The 19,611-nt window shown below is 43.4% G+C and overlaps 1 protein-coding gene across 1 annotated transcript in view; it reads right to left on the bottom strand.

Annotated features, from left to right (window-relative positions):
- Positions 1–1,661: 1,661 nt before the first annotated feature.
- Positions 1,662–19,611, bottom strand: part of LOC101878994 (PH and SEC7 domain-containing protein 3) — a 101,818-nt gene continuing 83,868 nt past the window's right edge. Inside the window, exons 11-16 of the mRNA XM_034073223.1 lie at positions 19,368–19,561; positions 16,926–16,996; positions 10,917–11,074; positions 9,897–10,041; positions 6,534–6,677; positions 1,662–2,103 (exon numbers count right to left, since the gene is read on the bottom strand). Of these exons, the coding sequence (XP_033929114.1) occupies positions 1,891–2,103; positions 6,534–6,677; positions 9,897–10,041; positions 10,917–11,074; positions 16,926–16,996; positions 19,368–19,561 (925 nt within the window). The 3' untranslated portion in view covers positions 1,662–1,890. The remainder of the gene's footprint in view (positions 2,104–6,533; positions 6,678–9,896; positions 10,042–10,916; positions 11,075–16,925; positions 16,997–19,367; positions 19,562–19,611) is intronic.

Genomic DNA, 19,611 nt, shown 5'->3' with positions numbered 1-19,611 from the left:
CGGTGGTCCTCAGTGGGGGAGGCAAGTCATGCAGTGCCTGTTATGGTCTTCTCTTTGATCACTCCCTGTCCTGCCCACTGAACTGGCAGTTCAATAAGCCAGATTAATTGACTTGGACCATTTGGCAAGATTGGCAGGGCACAAAGCCACTGAGGTGGTAATTTGTTTGATGTGTTGCCCTTTGACTACTCAGACTGGAAACACCAGTGCATTTCTGAACAATCCTTGCATTGATCTTGACTCCTCTTTATGCACTAAGAATTACATCCATCAGAAAGGCTATCCTGTGCCAGGCACAACACAGGTTTGTTGCGCCTGGCAACAAACAAAAGAAAGGCTAGTTTGGTCATACTGCATGTAGGGGAAGGGTGATGCAAAATGAGAGAGACCTGTCTGAGCTCACCCAGTGGGCCAGTATCAAACCTGAGGTTAAAACCCAGGGTTAAGTATCAGGTGAGCCAGTGCTCTCTGGAGAGCCACGATGCCACCCAGGCGAGACGGTCAAGAGCAGGAAAATGATTCCTACACCATCTTTCTACTCCCTGTGCCTGAAAAACTGCTGGCCCTGAGGGATCTGTGGCACAAACCAGGAGGCTTTCAACTACGAAAAGCTCTACCCAGGGTGGCCATTCCCAGTCCTGCACTTCTTTCTTAGAGCCTGGCACAGGGTACACAGGAGCTGCAAGGTGAGCTGGCTCGTGGTGGGTGGAAAGTAAAATCTGCCAAAGCTGAGGCTGCCTTGTGCTGGCCTCCAGGCACAGAGTAGCCAGCGTGGCATCAAAACCCAGCCCGCAGTGAGGACATCTGTCTCCTTCTCCAGTCTGCACCAGCCTCTTCCACTTATAGGTTAGCTAAAGCAGAAAAATGGAGATCTGAGGAGAATCCCTTACTGAAGAGAAAAGGCAAAGGGCTCTGTCACTAGCAGAGAAATTACAAACACCTATCTGTGCACATCAACACGGAAACTCCTGGAAAGGGGAACATCAGGGAACAATACATCATAAGGCTCTATATAGCAGCTAAGTGAGAGCGTATAGTTAAAAACTACACAGAGGCCTTTTGTCTTTAAAATACAATGCTAATGGCTGACATTTACAGCAGCCTCCTCCACAAATAAACTTAAAGCCCAGGTAGGCATTCTGACTGGGAGGTCAAGAGATCCCTAATCTCCCTGACTGCAGAGACAGCACAGGTCTGGATACCTCCCAGCCTGCTAGCTCAGGAGAAGGTTCTTTGCTTGTGAGAAAGCAAACAAATTATTCAAATGCTGTCATCCTAGCATTGCCAGAGGTTTCCAGGTTTCACTCCTTCATGCTCATGGGTCCAGGGTCAATCCAATGCAATAATGATAAGCAACAGTGACTATTTACTGCTGCTAAGTACCAGTACCAACATGTTTCACATTGTTCCTAGCACCCCTAGCTCTAGCCAGCGTTCTGAAGCTGCCTGATTGCACAGCTCTTCTCACAGCTACAGCTCTCTTCCACAGCACTGCAGCATTTGTCCAGTTACTTTTCCCACCCACCACGTCAATAAAGTGACAAGTGACTCGAGAGATGAAAGCCACGTGCCGATGGGAGGAGATAAATGGGGAAGAGACAGAATATATGTCACAGCACTCTATCTCTTCCCGAGCTCCTTTAGAAACAGAACAACACAAGAAAGTCCTGATGCTTCAATTGCTAAATGATAAATTAACAAAGCAAAGCAGGAGCAAAGACATCTCCCACAATCTGCACAGAAACAGCAAAAATATACAATAGAAAATGTCACTAACACCCCATTCAGGCAGATGCACTTTTTTTTTTGTGAATGACAGGTTATTAAATGGAAAAATTTTGAACACCGGTACTTTGCTTCATGGCTGTTCCTCTAGTTGTCATTTCCACCTTAAGTGACCTTCTGCTTAATGCTGGGTGTTTCTGGCCTGTAGTCCTTCCGCTCTGAGACGTTGCGTTTCACCTTGGCACTAACTGGAGACTCCTGGTTCAATGAGGGACTCGAGTGGGATTTCTTCAGTCCTGGTGCATCATTCTCTCCTCCACTCAGCAGATCCTTCACCCCTTCTTTCAGGAGACTGACGTAAGTCTCATAGCGATTTTTCTGGGAAATTAAAGAAAAACCTGAATCAGCCTGCAAAAAAAAACCTGCAGAAGCACTTGAGATATTGTACCCATAACTTAATGCTCTCTGCTGGCCTTGAAGAAAGTCAAGAGCCTAATATGGATGGGAACAATGGTGCCTGATGTGGACATGAACAATGGTGGGTAATGTAAATGACACTCTATGAAAAAGATTCAAGGCAGGTTGAGCCCAGGGGCGCTGCGCAATTAGAGGCACAGAGCAGCAAACAATTCCCGGTGCTAAACTGAACAGTGGCTCTCAGCTACTTGAAGCACATAAAGATTTCCAAGTAACAAAGCCAAGCGAGAGCTTGCTGACTCCAGTCACACTGAGTCATATTCTGTGCTCACACGTACCAAGATGCTACGTGCCCCACGCAGGCATGGAGAAAGAGTGCGGCAAAGTAAGGGACAACAAAAATCCTGCTCTGGTTTGCCACAGCTCTTCCCTGCAACCCTCTACTCCCACCTTTTCCTTTTGCAGGGAAGGAAAAGGTCTTTTCCTTGCTTTAGCCCTGGGGCAGAAACCAAAGCAGAGCACTGCTAAACTCAGATCATACTGGCTTGGCCACCACTGAGCTTGTGAGAGGATGCTCTGCAAGGCCAGACCTTAACAAAAAGGAGCAGATGAGAGGGCTGAAAGCAGTGAGGTATGTTTCCTTTACAGGGCCACACGTGGTGAATGATGAAGTTTGCTCTCTGTCCAGACACCTGTATTTTACAATTGAAAAAAGTTCACTTCACTGTGCCCCACTTGTTCTGTTCTTTGGAGTGGAGCTTTCCCTATGTAAGGGGAAGATTTTGCTGTGTGCCACAATACCATCTTTTTGCACAGAAAGTCTTGGCAACAAACAAAATGAGGGTGCATTAACAGAAGACCTCAAAAACAGAAGCTGGTGCAGGAGGTCCTGAGAACAAAGCAACCCACCTCCCAGGGATTTGCTTAAAAATGTGCCCCTGACACATCCACTAAAGACATTATGCAAGCATTGTAATTCAGATGATCTCAGTGGGTTGGGGTCAGGGATGGAAGTAGTAAACATTCATACTGATTGTTAATTTATATTTCAAAGTGGCAAAACAGCAGCCAAACTATTATGTACCTGACAGAGGAAAAAATGTTGAAGAAAAATTCTTCCTATTTATAATAAAATAATAAAGTTCTGGTAATAGCAGGAAGGGCAGGAAGTCAAAAAACTTGGTAACTGCTTTGAAGTGTGGAACATAAAGGGAAAAATTACAAACAAAGAGAGAACGTGACTGGGTTTCCAAACAGTCCTTTGAGTAAACAGAACCACATAGAGCAGGATCATAAAAAAATCCACCTAAAAATTAAATAAGAAAAGCAGTCTGATCAATTCCATATCTGGAGTTCCAGCTCCACAACACAAGAGACAAACACATAAAGCAGGTAAGATGTGTCGTTCAATAAAAAAGGAAACAGAGAAACAGCAAGCAGAACCCTGATCGTGATGCACTGGGCTGATGAACAATTCAACATATAATGAACAGGACACCTCTGCAGAAGAAAAGGCAAGCCAGTGCTCTAAGCCTGGAATCATCAGGGTAGAGAGGGACTTGATCACTATATGGACTTCCAGTTTCGGCTGGTCCAGTAAAAGCCACCAGGGTCAATAGACCCACCATTCAGAACAGAAATATAATGTAGTTTCTGCCGGCAAGTCTGCCAATGGGCTTTGTAGGCCCATGATTTCTATTGCAATTAAGCCATGCATTTGGAAGTTTCTGTTTTGATTTCAACTGCAACAAGCTTGCTCCTTCAGTGATCTCACATTTGAAGGTAGGTACTAAAGCTGGTGGAAAATTTTCCTTAAAAGAAATTAATCTGTAAAATTCTGTCAAGAAAGTAAACCCACAAAACTTTAAAAAAAAAGTTAAAGCTACTCAAAAGCTTCTGCAACATTATCTCTAAAGAACAAGGGCATATAATAAAGAGGAGATGAAATAGCCACCCATTAAATTTCTGTCTTCACCTCTCACCTGACAGCACTCAAAAGATCTCTCTCAAATCATTAATTTGCTCCAATGAGCAACCATCAGCTGGAGCAGTACTTGTTCACATGGCAAGCAAAGGGAAACGTTCCTTCCTTGGTGTCTACAAGTAAACACACCAGCAAGAAAAAATATTTCTGCCTGCATCCCTGACCCAGGTGCCTCCTGTTTCACCTGCCCTCAGGAGGAAACACCATTTCACTTGTCTTTCATCCAGAATAAGAATGAAGGGAACACTAGTGGCTGTAAAAAAAGGGGAATTACAAGGGCCTGCAGAAAAGGAATCTGGTTTCTGCTTTTATAATGGGACTATCCTGCTTCCTTTGGGACTGAAAAGTTCCTTCTGATGTGCTTCTGGAAATGCACCAGTATGCCCCTTTGTACATGGATGCAAGGTCTGGTCTGCAGTCTCAGCCTGAAAGAGCCAAGTACAAAATACTGCCCCATCTGCCTCTTGCTCTTTTGCTTTGATCCAGTGCAGCAAGGTCTGTTACCACCTCCTGTCTCATCCTGACAGGATTTTGTTCTGAAGGGAAGGTGAGGAAACCCCAAAACCTGGGGAAATTTTCCATTCAGGATTTTCATATAGCTCACCTTTGGTTTTGGGTTTTATGGGGGTTCTTTTTAATGCCCACTGATAGTTCAATTTGGCCTGCAAACTTTGCCCCAAGTGTGAAGATAACACAGCATTACATATCAGCACCTTGAATCACCATCATCACCCAGTCATGCACTCCTGCTGTGCTGATCAAATATCTGAACTGCACAGTTCAATTGCTGATCAAGGCTTTCATTAGGGAAGAAAGTACCTTTTGTTTCCTGGGCTGTAACGGTTCTGATTTGTACTAAGGTACAAGAAAAAAGTTTCTCTAAAGACTGCCATGATAACAGAAAAAACAGAAAAAACCTCACAACTATCTCCTTCTCCATCAATCGTTCTAAAATCATCTACATTTCATCCTAACTCACTGTGCTTCTAGAAGTGATTGAAATAAACTTTTTGTCAAGGACTCAAACCCAAGAAACTCTCTGCTCTCCCAAGTTGCACAAGACCCTCTATAGAAGGAAAGTGTACAGATGTACAGGCTTGCTCTGTACATCGAAGTGCTGTGTTCAAAACTGACATTGCACCATTGATCACAACCCTTTGATCTTGACTGTTCAGCCAGTTTCCAAATCACCTAAGTGTCAATTTCATAGTCCACATTTTATCAGCTTGTCTACGAGGATGCTAGCACAGACAGTATCAAAATTCTCGTTATATTCAGGAACAAAAAACATCCACTGCTTTACCCTCATCCATCACACCAGACACTTCATTGTAGAAGGCTATCATGTCAGTCAGGCATGATTTCCCCTCCATAAAGCCATGCTCATTACTCATGATGACCTCCTTGTCTTTAATGTGTTTGAAGTGATTTTCAAGAGAATTTGCTCCATCACCTTCCCATGGATGGAAGAGCAGCCAAGAAGCCTGTTATTTCCCTGGACCTTCCTCCTTGTCTTTCTCCAGCTTACATAACACATGGCAGGAGGCTTACTTCAGTTCTGGAGGCTTTTGTTGCCTCTGGTGGTCTCTCTGACTTTTGTCTTATCTGCCTCTTCTTCCGATTATGGATCCTCCTTGCCAGGCACTGCCTTTATCTAAAGTAGGATCCTTTCAGACACAAGGCAACACTGACTTGCAGTTCCTGGGAGGGAAGACTCAGAGATGCTGGAATGAAAAATACGAGGCACCTGCTGGTTGCTGAGTCCCTCCCACAGAGACCTACAGTGTGGCAGACACTATGATGGACAAAAGCTGCTGTCAAATACTCACAACAACCTCCTAATGCAGCTGCCTAAGTTGCATCACTCAGTCCTGTGATCCTTAATTCTACCCTTTTCCTGGTCATCCTGACATCCAGCTCACTCACTGGTACACAGCACAAATGGCTCTGATGTGGCATGCCTATGACAGTAATTTTAGAAGAGCATTTCTTTCAGAACATACCAATGGAAGACAATCATCATGATCTGCATTCCTGAAGAATGCAGTCATTCTGTGAAGACTGAGGTGCCAAGACAGCATGCAACACATAGTCCTGCAGTGGGAGACACCTCCTGCCTGAAGACCTTATAATCTCTTCAAACAGATACATCTGGTATACCACCTATTTTGCAGATAAGGAGCTAACTTCATGGCTAAGGTCACAGGCAGAAAGAGGAGTAGCATCCCAGCTGCTGGGACTGCTGGAACAGATCTGTCTGATACAAACACATTCCTTGGTGAAGTAAGGTGAAAAATGCACAACCTAGGTTGAAACCTAAGTTGAAACTGTATCCAAAATATAGGACCGGCCCTTCATTGACAAAGTACACCCAAACAGTGAAAGTAATCATGTTTCCCATGCATACCTCAAACTCCAGATAGTGGTCCTTCAGTTTGTAATCCTCTACTTCCTTGCCTTTGAGTTTCTTGTCAGGAGGATAGGAGCGGTGTTCAGCAAGCTCAGTGGAGATCTGTTTCAGCTTAGTTTCATGGGACTTCAGCTGGTCATCCTTGAAAAACACATGAGGCACTTAAGAGACAGAATCTAAAACATTTGATAAGCACAGGAAAACAGAGAGATACCAGTACAATAATACCAATTAGTTTCTTTTTCTTGCTCTCCTTCTCTCCTTTAACTAATCATAATCAGATTGGTAAGGTCTGTTATCCCAGACTTCTGTCCCCAACATCTCTCTCAAAGGCACCCAAGCAAAGTGTCCAAGTTTGCAGAAAAACTCGGCAGCTAGCAGATGCCACCTGGAAGGATAGCAAACCTGTCATCCCTCACCTTGCTGAGAGCAACAGAAGCAGCTTGCTGCAGAGCATTACTGACAACATGACACTCCTGCTCTAATACATTTTTTGGCAAATTAAGGCTGTTGTGTATGCAGTCGGACCAAGGACAGTATGAGACAGGCAAACACCCTGCCTCAGGTCTTTGCAATGTAAAAGTAGCTCATTCCAGGACAGAAAGGACATGAAGTCAGGGTTCCTTCTATTTCTGCACAATCTGGTCTGCAGCTTCCATTTCTCCAGAACAATACAGTGCATCCAGAAGAGGAAGGGCTGTCCAATTCCCAAAAGGTATTTCGTTTTACTAAGCTGCTACCAGCCTTCAGCCCACTGTGCAGCTGCAGAAAGTGAAGAGCTACTACTCCCCCTTTCAAGGCAATTTCCTTGATCCTAATCCCAGGCCCACTCACTTCCTCCAGTCCATCTGTCAGCTAATCTTCCCTCTGCTCAGAAGGTTTTCAGCTCCTGCAGCATGGCCTTCTGGACATTTATAGGCTTGGATCTGAATTTATGCTTGAATTAGGTAAGTCCAAATACAGACATTATTATGCAGATCTCAGTGACCTAGTCAGAGTCATAACAGCAGGCAGTAACCAGCTCAGGTCCTGTGTATGCACTTAGCCTCACAAGAGGGGATAGCTGCCAGCAGTTGTCCCCCCATGGTGTGACTGCGCAGCTTGCAGCTTCAAACCTAGCTTGGACATGTCTGCACCGCACTGTGAGTCACAGCAGGGACTGAGCCTCTTGGCTCACTGAGCTGGAGCTGTGGAAAAGAACAGAAAGATGGAAAACTTCTACAGAGGAGAATAGTTGAGCCCCAGCTAATCTTGGGTTTCAACTCTTTTGCAAGAGAACCAAAGTAAAAAAATGTGGGATAATTTGCCTCCGCCTATACATGGTAGGGTTCAAACCACTCGCTGCTGGCTGCCAAAAATTCTTGTTGCTGTTAGTAACTACCCTGGATATGCTTGCTCTCTCTATTAGCGCCCAATCACTCTTTACATTGTGCTGAATCTTGGGTCCCAGTGACATCCTGTTGCAGTGAGTTCTATAACCTGATGATGGGAGGTCTTTGAGCCACTATTAATATGGCACTTGTAATTTCCAGGGCAGCAGGCCTTTGTAGCTTTTGTGTGTACATGCACATTTAAAAAAAAAAGATGGAAAAAAGCCCCAAACCCTAGTAGATATTTTCTAGACTGGTTATTCCTTTATATATAGCTTTGTCACATTCCTCTTCTGTTGGACTAACCAAGATCAGACACTGATTTGCTTTTGAAAGCAAACTTGGTACAAGTGACAGGATCTTGCAGAACCTGTCACGTCCAACCTTTCTCCCACACCCACGTTAGGTTCTCACTGCATACCAACTTCTGCCTGACCAGGAACAGGCCCTTTGAAGAAGTTGTGTCCATCATGATTCGGCCCACAAAATCCTAAACAGCACCCACAGGGATTTGACAATTCATATTTTTTTTGTCTGCCAAATGAGAAGCAGCCTGCTGGCAGCTTTTCCACACTGACAGATAAAAGCAAACATGTTTCTGCTTGCCTTTGAATTTATCTGCTTTGAACACTTCACATTCTTCTGCCTTTAGCTAACACAGCTTATCTTATTCCACTTTTCGTGTCTCCCCTTCTTTAAGACACAAACCACAGGGCTGTGTTCTATTTCTTTCCTTTCCAGATTAAATGGAAACAATGAGACTAGGAAACAATGTGCTAAATGGAAAAATCACACAGAACAACAGTGTGTAAAAAAACATTTTTTGGTGACTGAGGGTAAATTACTGAAGCGCCATACAGTATTTTTAAAAAGGTATGTGTGATCAAAAGGTAAAACCACAAGGATGAGGCAAGTTAGTATTATACTGTATGAGACACGTTTCAAGCTTTAACCCAGAATAAAAGATGGAAAGTCGGTCACCACAGTTAAAGGAAAGGCTAGTGCTACAGAGAGGGAAAAAGCAAGGGCGACATAAAAACCCCCGCCCTCTTACAGAAATGCAGATTATGAGATAATGGTTTCCAAGGAGTGTTGCTAAGCTATGAAGATGGAAAAAAAAAAAAAGATTTAAGATGCAATCCAGCATGGCAGATGACTTTAAAAACTAAAGGAGGTTACTCATAAAGTCTACACCTACGGCTGGGATCTCTGTCCTAGATCACCAAGGACTTGTCACCTCTGCCACTGTCAACTTGATCAACACAATCAATACCATGTTCCTACCAGTGCAGGAAGAATTGCAGGCGTGCATCATGGCTCCTAGAGTACACAGAGCTATGGGCACAAGCATCAGACACAGCCTGTCTGAAACAAGCAGAAGTAGGTGGTTTTTTGTGCAAGAAGTAGTAGAGCTGTGAAACTCCCTGCTACAGGATGCTGCAGAAACTAAAAGCTTATGTGATCACAAGGAGAGACCAAAGACACTCACGTAAGATGCAGTTTATAAATATACATCAAACAAGAAATCCCTGAGCTGGTAAGAGTTGGAAAAGTATTGTGGGAGAAATATAACTGATGCTTGCCTGATGCATCAGCTTTCACCTTTTGTCACCTCAATAAGCCAAAGACTATTTTTCCTGAAATGAGTAGCAATAAACAAGCATATTCAAAAAAGCCTGCCAGTCAGACAGTATTTGAAATGTCCTCTGCAGAGCCATAACCATGGAATGAAAATTCTGTATCTGGTACTAGGAACACTGGTGATTGTTTCTTCTCTTCAAAACTATAAAACAATTACATTCAAGTCTTCTCCTTCCCTCTCCCCACTTCAAACCTTGCATCAGGAAACAAGCAGAAATTTACTGTGCAAGCCTTCCTCTCCAAGGAATGCTAGTGGCAACAGCCTCAAAATAATGCTGAGGACAACCATTCAGCCTCCTTCCAGCCAGAGAAATCACTATCACCTACCCTCTGCATAAAGACAGCTCACCTGAGATAGCTTTGTTGTGGTGGCTGGCAGGAGCGGACGACTGAACTTCTTCTGAGAGCCAATTGCTGCCGGGAATGGTGGTGCAGAGAAGACAGCAGCCACGCAGTTGATCTTGTTGATCCAGGTCTGCATTTCTTCTTGGCTCCTGGGGAAGAAACACATTTTAAGCATGTGTTGACTCAGACTCCTCAACCTTTCCCACCCCTTCAATGGCATTTTAAAAGCAAAAATAACCAGAACTGGACAAGTTGTAGAGTCTGCTCAGTCTTCTGGTCTATCTTTGCAAGTGGCTAGTGTCAGGTACCTCAGTCATAGACTGGCTCATGGATTAGTCCATAACTCAACCTAGCACACATTTTTTCCTAATCCAATCCCGATGACACAGGCAACAGAAACAATCGATGTCCTGATTCAGAGGTATGTCCTAAGGTCTTAGCTGTGCTGGACACCACAGATTTCTAAGAGATTTCACATGATTCTCAGTAGAAAAGGACTCATGCTGAAGACTGATGCACAGGTTTTTAATGTCAGAAGCAAAAGACAGGTCATCTGTTCTGTCTGGATATCACAGCCTGAAGATCCTAATCAAATTATTCTTGTATTAAGTGGTAACTTTGTTTCTGACCAAAGCATATATTCTAGAAAGACATCCAGCTGGGACCTGATGTCATCAGGAGACACACAATCCAAGACTGCCTTTGGACATTTTTTTCAGTGATTAATCACCCTGACTATTTGTGCCTTGTTTCCAAATTGAATTTCCTGCAGCTTCAGCTTCCAGCTGCTGCATCTTGTTATGCCTTTCGCAGCTAGATTAAAAAGCCTCTTAAAACTTGATGCTTCTTTCTCATGAACTACTTTTGCACTGTAATCAAATCACTACTTAATCTTATTTCTGATCAAATAAACAGATTCAACCTCTTAAACCTCTGTTTTAACCTGTTCGGGAATGAATTTATCCCTCCTTCAGCACTGCTTTCTTTCCCCAGTGACTGGCACAAAACAGAAGTGAGCACTTACTGGGCTTGGAAAAGCAGGACCCTCCAATCTGCTGTTTTAAGCTTTAGGACATTGGGTTTCTTCTCATAGTCTGTTGCCTTGGATGCCAGTGCATGATGTACACTAACCGCATTCTTCAGATCTTCCTCCGACAAAGCCTTTTCTGGCTTATATTCATCCTGCAGGAGTTAACAGCGGAAATATGGCATCTTATTTCTCCATGTAATACCCCTTTTTCCTTAACATAGAAAAAAACTTTGTTCCATAGTCATAAATAGTATTAAAGTACATAAATGAATGAAGTCTGACTAGAGCACTTGAGAGTGGTTTCCATTACCTTTAATACCTTTTCCTTTCTCTTCCGTTTTTTTATCTCTTTGCAAGTGAGAAAAGTAGTTCCATTATCTACTTGACAGGAAGAGGACTAAACAAGGAGTATTTGACTATCATAATAGCTGTGGACTATTAGCCCTCTTTTAAGGAATCCTTCATGGCCTGTTCCCCACCTCCATTGCTCAATTGCTTAGGTTCTCAGCTTCCACTGCTCAATTTTTATTTCTCCCAAACAACTACCTCTGCATGTCCTAGGAGGCCCTCACACAGAGTAGAATCCTCATCATCAATCTCCACAAAGCAAACATACCAAACTCCTTTAAATCTCTCTGCTCAGGATCTGCAAATGGCAAGCACACCACCATCCAGGTTTTTGATACAACAGTACCACTCCCAACATCAGATGACAAAAGCAGGGGTTCAAACTTCTCTATGTTGCAAGCATTAGTCTGGGAGCAGTCTTTGATCTCTTGAGTTACAGAACCTGGATGGGGGTACAAACATGGAGTAGCCACAACTCCAGTTTAAAGCCTACCTGACTATAAATGGCTTGGGAAAGCCAGGACCTTTTCCAAGGAAAAGTCACTTGCCAGCAATGCTGCATGCACCTAGCTTCTGAAGGACAGGCCAAAGCAATCTGCAACTGACTCTATTTCTTACTCTTAGCACATCAAAAAATCAGTCTCATCTGAAACACCCACCAAGGGAGGGGGTGTGACAGCTGCAAAACAGAGGAATAGTTCCCTGCAGGCATGTGGTTAACTACTGATCCCTCTACTTGAACACAAGAGTTACAAGATGGGGTCTAGCAGGCAACAGAGCGCAGGACATACAAAATGTGCAGGGACAGCACTAGCTTAAGTACCCAGGCAGGCACCCACGCTGAAGAGGAGCTGGTTAACACACATGAATTGGCTTACAGGGCTTATGTGACAGCAGCAGACCAGGGCTGCACCCAGAGGCAACTACACCCCTGCTGAAGGCATCTGCTCTCATCCAGTCTGGGTATGGTCAGGGCTCTCCAGGATGAGTTTCAATGGATGGAGTGACCATCTCCTACAAGGGAGAACAGAGCGTCCTGCTCATCTTATCCTTCCTCATAGAGGCCCAGCTATTGCAGGCTCAGGACTAGCTGCTGCTCAGACCCTTCACCTGAGGAGATGCAGCTAACCAGCAATACTGTTGCAACATCACTTCCACCTGGGGCCAGACAAGGACACAACCAACCACAGATCTGGCAGGCCTAGCAGAAAAGCCGAGCACCGCTGCACAGATGAGCAAAGGGTAGCCTTCAACTTTAACATGTGTGACAAAAGCGGTTTTCAAGTGAGTGAAGACAAACGTCCTTCCTCACTCATAGCTTGAGTCCCAGCAACCTTTGGAGGGATTTCCACATCGTACTGAACTCATGCTTAGGGCACTCTCCAAACTTCCTTCAAGGAAGATTTGGGAAAGTCTCTAGATGAAGGACAAGAACTGGAGATTGCTGTCTAACGTCTGGCTGAGCCTCATCTTGAAGATGGAGAAAGCAAGCCCACAGGTTGTGGCCTTTCTTCATGAGTTCAAAAGCCAATTTATTTGATAGTTTGGGGGGAAATTACTTGCTCTACTGTACAGAGGGACTGGAAAAACTTCAGGGTCAGGAAATGAGTTTACACAGACCTCAGAAACATGAGAAATATCCTGGCTTTCTTGAAGTTACTGCCTAGAGACAGTGTCAATTATCACTTCGCCTGTTGTCTCCCAGCTTCCTCTGTGAGACGCATCCAATGTCCACAACCCACTCTGGTGTCCAATCCTGTTCCAGAACTCCACATTTGGGCAGTCCCAGAAGCAGTCCTGGCTGAGAACCCCTCTTTACCCACAGATAGCATCCACACTAATCCTTGCTAATCCCACCGGATCAGCTGGCTGCAATCTACCTTGACAGATGGGGCTCTGCCAGCTTCTCCGAAGGCACTGATCAGCATACCGGAAATGTCTCTGCGTAGCTGGCCAGCCTCAGAGAAGACTACAAGGACATGAATGTGCTGTTAGAATTCCACCTCTAAGGCCTCCAACTCTTTCCAGCTGGCAGGGAATGCTTAGGGGTGCAGGAACACCCATATCTCCTATGCCATCAAGGGCAGCACATGTTCTGATGTGCCAGCGTCAGTGTGGAGGCTGAGCTGAAACGGAAGGCAGCTCACTAAAGTTAGACCAAGCCAGTGGCAAGAAATAAATGGTAAGCCAAAAAAGAACTGTGACCTTTCTATCAACTGAAGCCTGATTCAAGTGCGGCACACAATGCAATTACATGCTGAATTCATCTCTCTCAGACTCCTGGAGAATGACTTTACCACATCCTGCTGACCTGAAGTCAGCATGTTTCTAAATTCATTTTTGATAGACCAGAGAATGGTATTTGGCTTTTTATCAGTCAGTGTACTGTGGGTGGATATCTCCCTCAGTTGCATGTGACAGCTGCAGAATTCTCTTCCAGAATGTCTCGTCACTGAACACTTTACATCACTCTGGTCTTTCTTTAATATTTCAGTAGAGGAAACACATTTGAGAAAAGTTATATAAAACCACCTGAAAGCCCGCAAGATTGTTAAGTGCAACATCAAAGAGCAAAGATGTTGCAAACCTCACAGAAGAGCCTGAACAGAACATGAAGGTCCATGTCCTGCACTGCTTGCCCAGAAGCAATGTCTAGGAAGAAAGCAAGGCCAGCCTTACGTCTTCTCTTTATAAGCCTCTCTTTTGTATGCACATCACATCCCGTGTCAGTCAAGTGAACAGACATTCTGTCAAGCTCCTACTTCACAATTTCCTCTTGCTATGAACAGAGGGCAGGAAAGTAACCTTGGCCTGAGGGTGCCTAGAGACAAGGCCAACATCCCAAACATGTCAAACCTCACATTTTATGTAATACTGTGCAGGCACATTTACTTGGCTAATTGTGAACGCTTCCACTGAGTGCCTCCAGTGGCATTTGTGCTCACTAATTCAGAAACCATCTCTCTTAAATCACTGACTTAAAAATAAAACAATATGCAGCACATGAATTGGCACTGGAGCAGTTCCAATGATAAAAAAGAAAATACATGTGGGCATGGAGATAAAATGGCCCAGATAAACTCCTCGGTAAATCTCAAGTGTCCACCCTTTACAAACCACTCTCATACATGGACTTTGACTGCAGAACAAGGAGAACTGGACTAGTATTCAAACAGAATGAGAGCAGAAATGGGATCACACTGCCCACTGGGGGAATCACAGCTGCTACAGCCAATATTTATATTACGGTAGTGTCTTGAGGGAACAGCTGAGTTACAGATAAACACAGAAAGCAACACTGCAGAGGTTGGTATATGTGTTTGTGTTTATATAGCACCTACAACAGTGAGATTTAAATCTCCCCCACTTGAACAGCACTCAGTGCAATGGACCCATCACCAGAGATGTTACCTCCACAGATAAAGAGATAATATACAGATAATGAGAGAAAGAGGGAAAATGAGTGTTTGCTTATGTGAATGCATCCTGTCCTATAGCATTCCATAATCAGGAGAGAAGGCAAAGGCAAAAACATCTTTTGACCGTGACTACTGCCAAAGCTACGCATTTCTACCAAGAAATCAAGCTGTTCTAAAACGCTCCTGAATTTTATGAAATTAGGATAATTTCAGTGTCCTGGTATTGTAAAATGAAATAACAACTTGTCAACTTTTACTTGGCCTAGCTGTGTATTTTTAAAACCCCGGCACCCTCAACTTCTGCGATACATCCCTAACTGAGCAAACTTTATTTTAGGGCTGAAGCAAAGCCCTGGGGAGGCTCAGAGCTGCCCCATCATTCTGTGAATGAGACACTTCCCATCAGGCCGTTTTGTCAACCTTGTGTTAGTACAAGGCACTAAAGTAAAAGCCTTGTTTGTCCCTGTGCTACAGTAAGATATTTTCAGTGCAAATGTCTTCAGGACCAAGTGGGAGAGTGCAGCTTTGCAAAGTAACTACTCCGTAATCACTGAACTCAAATACCGTGACAAGTGCAAGTCACACAAATAACAAATATGAAAGAACTCCAGCAATGCACTTCATTCTGCAAAAATGCACTCAGATGTGAAATTACTCTTACTGGTGAGAGTGGGAAGAACACCATTCTGCAGAGAATTTGCATGCTATATTAGCATCTCTACATCTTGTTAAACAGCTTTTTAAACTAATATATTAGTAATACTCATAAAAATATGAGTACTTAATTATGTGCTTAATTATGTACATGAGTACTTAATATGAGTACTTAAAATTATTAAGACCCTGAAATAGACAGCATCTCCATTCCTTCCCTTAGCAAACTTATCCCCCCTCAAAGACCAAGTAAGAAATTAATTAATGTGTTACAGACAAGGAACCTTTTCACTTTGTAGGGAGCCATGCAGTCTTCCCAGGCAACTAAAAGTTATTTATTTCAGAAATCAAACCAGATTACTCAAACCTGCCATGAAGGCCACTTTAGCTAGCAAAAGGACCAGAAGGAAGGGTCAGCTTGGTTCTGGTCTCCTGCACTGGCTTTGAGTATGTCACATCCAATCTTCAGCCCAAATCTTCCATCATGACTGCAGATTGTTTTGTCTGTTTCAAGATTTCAGCTCTCTCAAAAAGGTACTGCAGTAAGAGCATCTACATTGCAAATCTCATGCTGTAAAAATTAAAACCAAAGTACTCTCTTTTTTCTAAGAGACTATCCAGGGTGGCTCCAGTGAAACCAACAACTTCAGAAAGCCACAGCAGGGGAGGAGGAAACAGCAGTATGCACTTGAACTTGTGCTCCTGACAGTTGTAAACCACAGTGGAAAAATTAAAAGGCTTTCAAAGGAGCACACTTCTACAATACAGGACAGCCTGGACAAATATCACCTACTTCATTAATATTTCACCTATGCTGGGGGGCAAAAAGTCTTAACAATCTACTTTGCTGCTATCATTTATTTGATTTTGACAGCTCTCACCCATATGTTGCATTTCATGTACCAAGAGTACAGTTAAAACTGCACTATAATATATTTAAACTTGTGCCAAAAGACTTGAAGGGTTTCAGCTGACATTTTTTTTTAGACTTCTTGCTGTCATGTAGCAAAGTTTATTAAAAACCAGTATCTCATCTTGCTCTGGGGAGAAAAAAAGTATCCTTTTATACTTCCATTCTGCCGGGGAGTAGAAGCTGCAGCTTCCTACCAAGGCCAAGCTGCCATTCAATTGATTTGCAGCTGGTCTTGCAGGCACTGCAGAAATGTATACCATAAAAAGATGGGAAAGGAGGACAGCCTTACAGGAGGAGAAGTCATATGTATGAAATGCAATGTTAAAAGCAGCCTAGAGGAATCTATGCAAGACACAGAGAGATAATGCAGTCTTTGCTGGTGAAGCTGGCTATTTTTTCAGCTGTGATTGACAGCAATGATATAACCAGAAGTTATAGGGTACACATGTGGATGGGGACAATGGAACTTAACTTTAAATTGTGAAAAGAGGGAGATGTCAATGAAAGGATTCATGCCTGAATGTGTGTATAAACAGGGTAAGGGGCAGAGAGTGCAGCTATGCTGTGTGTCAAAGGGAAAGGAGCCTGGAGGTGGGCTGTGAGAGCGGAGAGGATGCCTGCTGTTTTATCCCGCTTTAATTAGTTTCCAAAAGACAGTGATTCCCTTACCTTCTGCAAGTACAGGACTGTTCCCTTTAGCACAGCATAAAAGGTTTTCCAGCCTCGCTTTCCCCGGGGAGCTGCAAAGAAAACAAATGAAAACCCATTTAACTTGGATCCATTTTTACACTTTGTCTAGGCAACAGGAAAGCTACATTAATCCTGTGTTAAACCTCCTTTGTACTCTCCTTCTCAAAGGACAATGCAACTCAACACAGTGCCTGCACATACCTGCTGTGTGAGAGAGTAATAAACCAACTCTGACAACAGCCCTGGACTGGATCAGAAGGGAGCAGCAGCAATGCAGAAAGCAGGTCAGAGAGATCCAGCCTTTGTGCTCTTGCAGGTAGGCGGACACCGTCCCTACAGAGCTAGGTCTGCACTCTGTGCCGTGACAGTTCTCAGAAGGAAATACCCTTTCTTCATGTCACAGCAAGCTGGCAGGCACTGCTCAGGACCAACAGGGCACTGCTTAGAAAGCAGTGCCTCTCAAGAGCATCCTTCTCTCTTGCCACTGCTGCACACCTGAGTTGGCACTGAGTGGTCAGATAGCTTCTTGGTCCCCTCCCCTGTTCCTGCAGCCACAGGGGAAGCCAAAGAAGAAAAAAGAGAGGGAAGCCAAACAGAATACTAATGAGAAAATCAAAACCATCTCTCAAGAAACCTAAGGAGGGGGATTCAGCATGATTGCTGCAGTTTGAAATTCAGCCGCAATAGAAGGAGACAAGGCACAGGCTGTACGATCACAGCCTGAGACTATAAGCCTGCATCTAAGCTTCACCAAACATGCAACACTTAACAGCATCCACTTGCCTCAGCACTGCAATTAATAACTCATGCATGACTAAAGCATCACCCTCAGAAAGGCATCCCATTCTGATCTTAAGACAGCAAGTGATAGTGAAGAGGTTATTAGTCCCTTGCTCCAGAGGTTAATCATTCTCATCTTACATAACGGGCCTTGTTTCTAATTGGCATTTGTTTGGACAGCTTCCAGCCACCAATCCATAACATCCTTCTCCTCTAGATTGCTTAAGTGCTTCAGTCCTCAGTACTCCTTTCCTGAGAAAATACCTATAACATGCTAGCACATCACTTCATTAACAATCCTGCACAGGCTGATCTGTAACTCCAGCAGGAAATTAAATATGACAAGGTCTAACTAACTTAAAGAAAAAAAAATTGTCTCATTTTATTTGCAATGAGTCAGAGTCAGAATGTAACTTTTTCAAGAGCTGCATGACAATGAGAGCCAGGCCCCCTAGATGTACAGGAACTTCTGAAAACGTGGCCTTAATTACATTACTCATAAAAGGATTATATCCAGAATGCCAGCATCCAGTGTGCTGAACAATGAGCAATTCTGATTACTTTTAATTAAAGAAATAATTTAATAAAGGCAATTAGATACAATTACTAAGGTTAAATAAACAGAAGTTTAATAAAGAGGAACCTATTCAAAGCATCCAGTCATCACAAAGAATGAGGTCAGTTTGATTTCAACATCTCTGTTTGGATTTAACTGTCCAGCTGTCAGCCTCCAGCTTACAAAAACTGACCTCCAATTGTACCTTCTACATTATATTAGCAAAACATGCAAACATCAAAGAGCTTAGCCAAGCTAGGAGACAGTTGCAGTTACTGGAAACCCATCACAAAATCAGACTCTGCCTTCAGGATTCAGCCAAAGAGTGTGAATCCTGATTAGGTGATCATCAACAACTGCGAAAAATACAGATGCTCTGAGTAGCAGATCAATAGAAAACAAACAAATGAAGATGTCCAAACAACAGAACACACACAGTGAATCAGAGACCTTCAATAATCAGTGGATCACAAATGCATGTAGGACAAAAGGGAAAGAGAATAATAAAAATAAGAGGTGCAAGTTTGCCACCAAAAAGGGCAGGGAGGAACAGCATACTGTAAATCTGGCTGTTACCAAAAGCCACTGTACTTCATTGGGTAGATGACTCAAGGCTAGCAAAGTAGGGAAGGAACAGTTACAGCATCTTCCAAGTAGAGATAAAGAACAGCCTTTTTTTAAAGACAGACCCAGAGGCATGGGGAGATTTGAAACAATCTGGTATCACACAAGGAAAATGAGAATTACCAAACTACTACAGAACAGCTACTGTAATTCACCCCAAATTGTTTTGCTTTCTGCAAGCCATGAGATTCATTTTCTTTTAGTACAAAAGATTTACATTGCCTGCTGTATCACACTATTCATTATGCTTATGTATTAGAGCTGCTACAAATGGGACTGAACATTGTAAAACCTGGCCTAATAGTGGAAGTGTGATAATCCAATTGCTGCATTGTTTGTTATTGCTGCAATTTCCCCTAATGAAGCAGCACTATTTGCCTTGAGAAGCACATGGGCTCTTCAAAAGTGGCATTATGCATGGATAACAAGAAAATGAGATGTTAAGAGTGAAAGATACTCACTTTTCTTTCCATCCATATCTGCATGGATTTTCCGAGCCAGAAAACCAGTCTTATACACAATAGCATTGGGGTCATGAGGGATGTCCAGGAATGGGTTATTTGAGTTGCCAATTCGACTGACAGCCTTTGTCTGGCTCACATTATCCTTTTCATCTGGACCATCTGAGTGAGACTTTTTCTTCTCTTCTTCATCCCTTAAAAAGCAGTAAAAAACAAGCATGAATGAGTGACTAACCAGAAAAGT

This window comes from Melopsittacus undulatus, chromosome Z (genome assembly GCF_012275295.1).
Source record: "Melopsittacus undulatus isolate bMelUnd1 chromosome Z, bMelUnd1.mat.Z, whole genome shotgun sequence".
NCBI lineage: Eukaryota > Metazoa > Chordata > Aves > Psittaciformes > Psittaculidae > Melopsittacus > Melopsittacus undulatus.
This window is presented reverse-complemented; position numbering and strand designations above follow the sequence as displayed.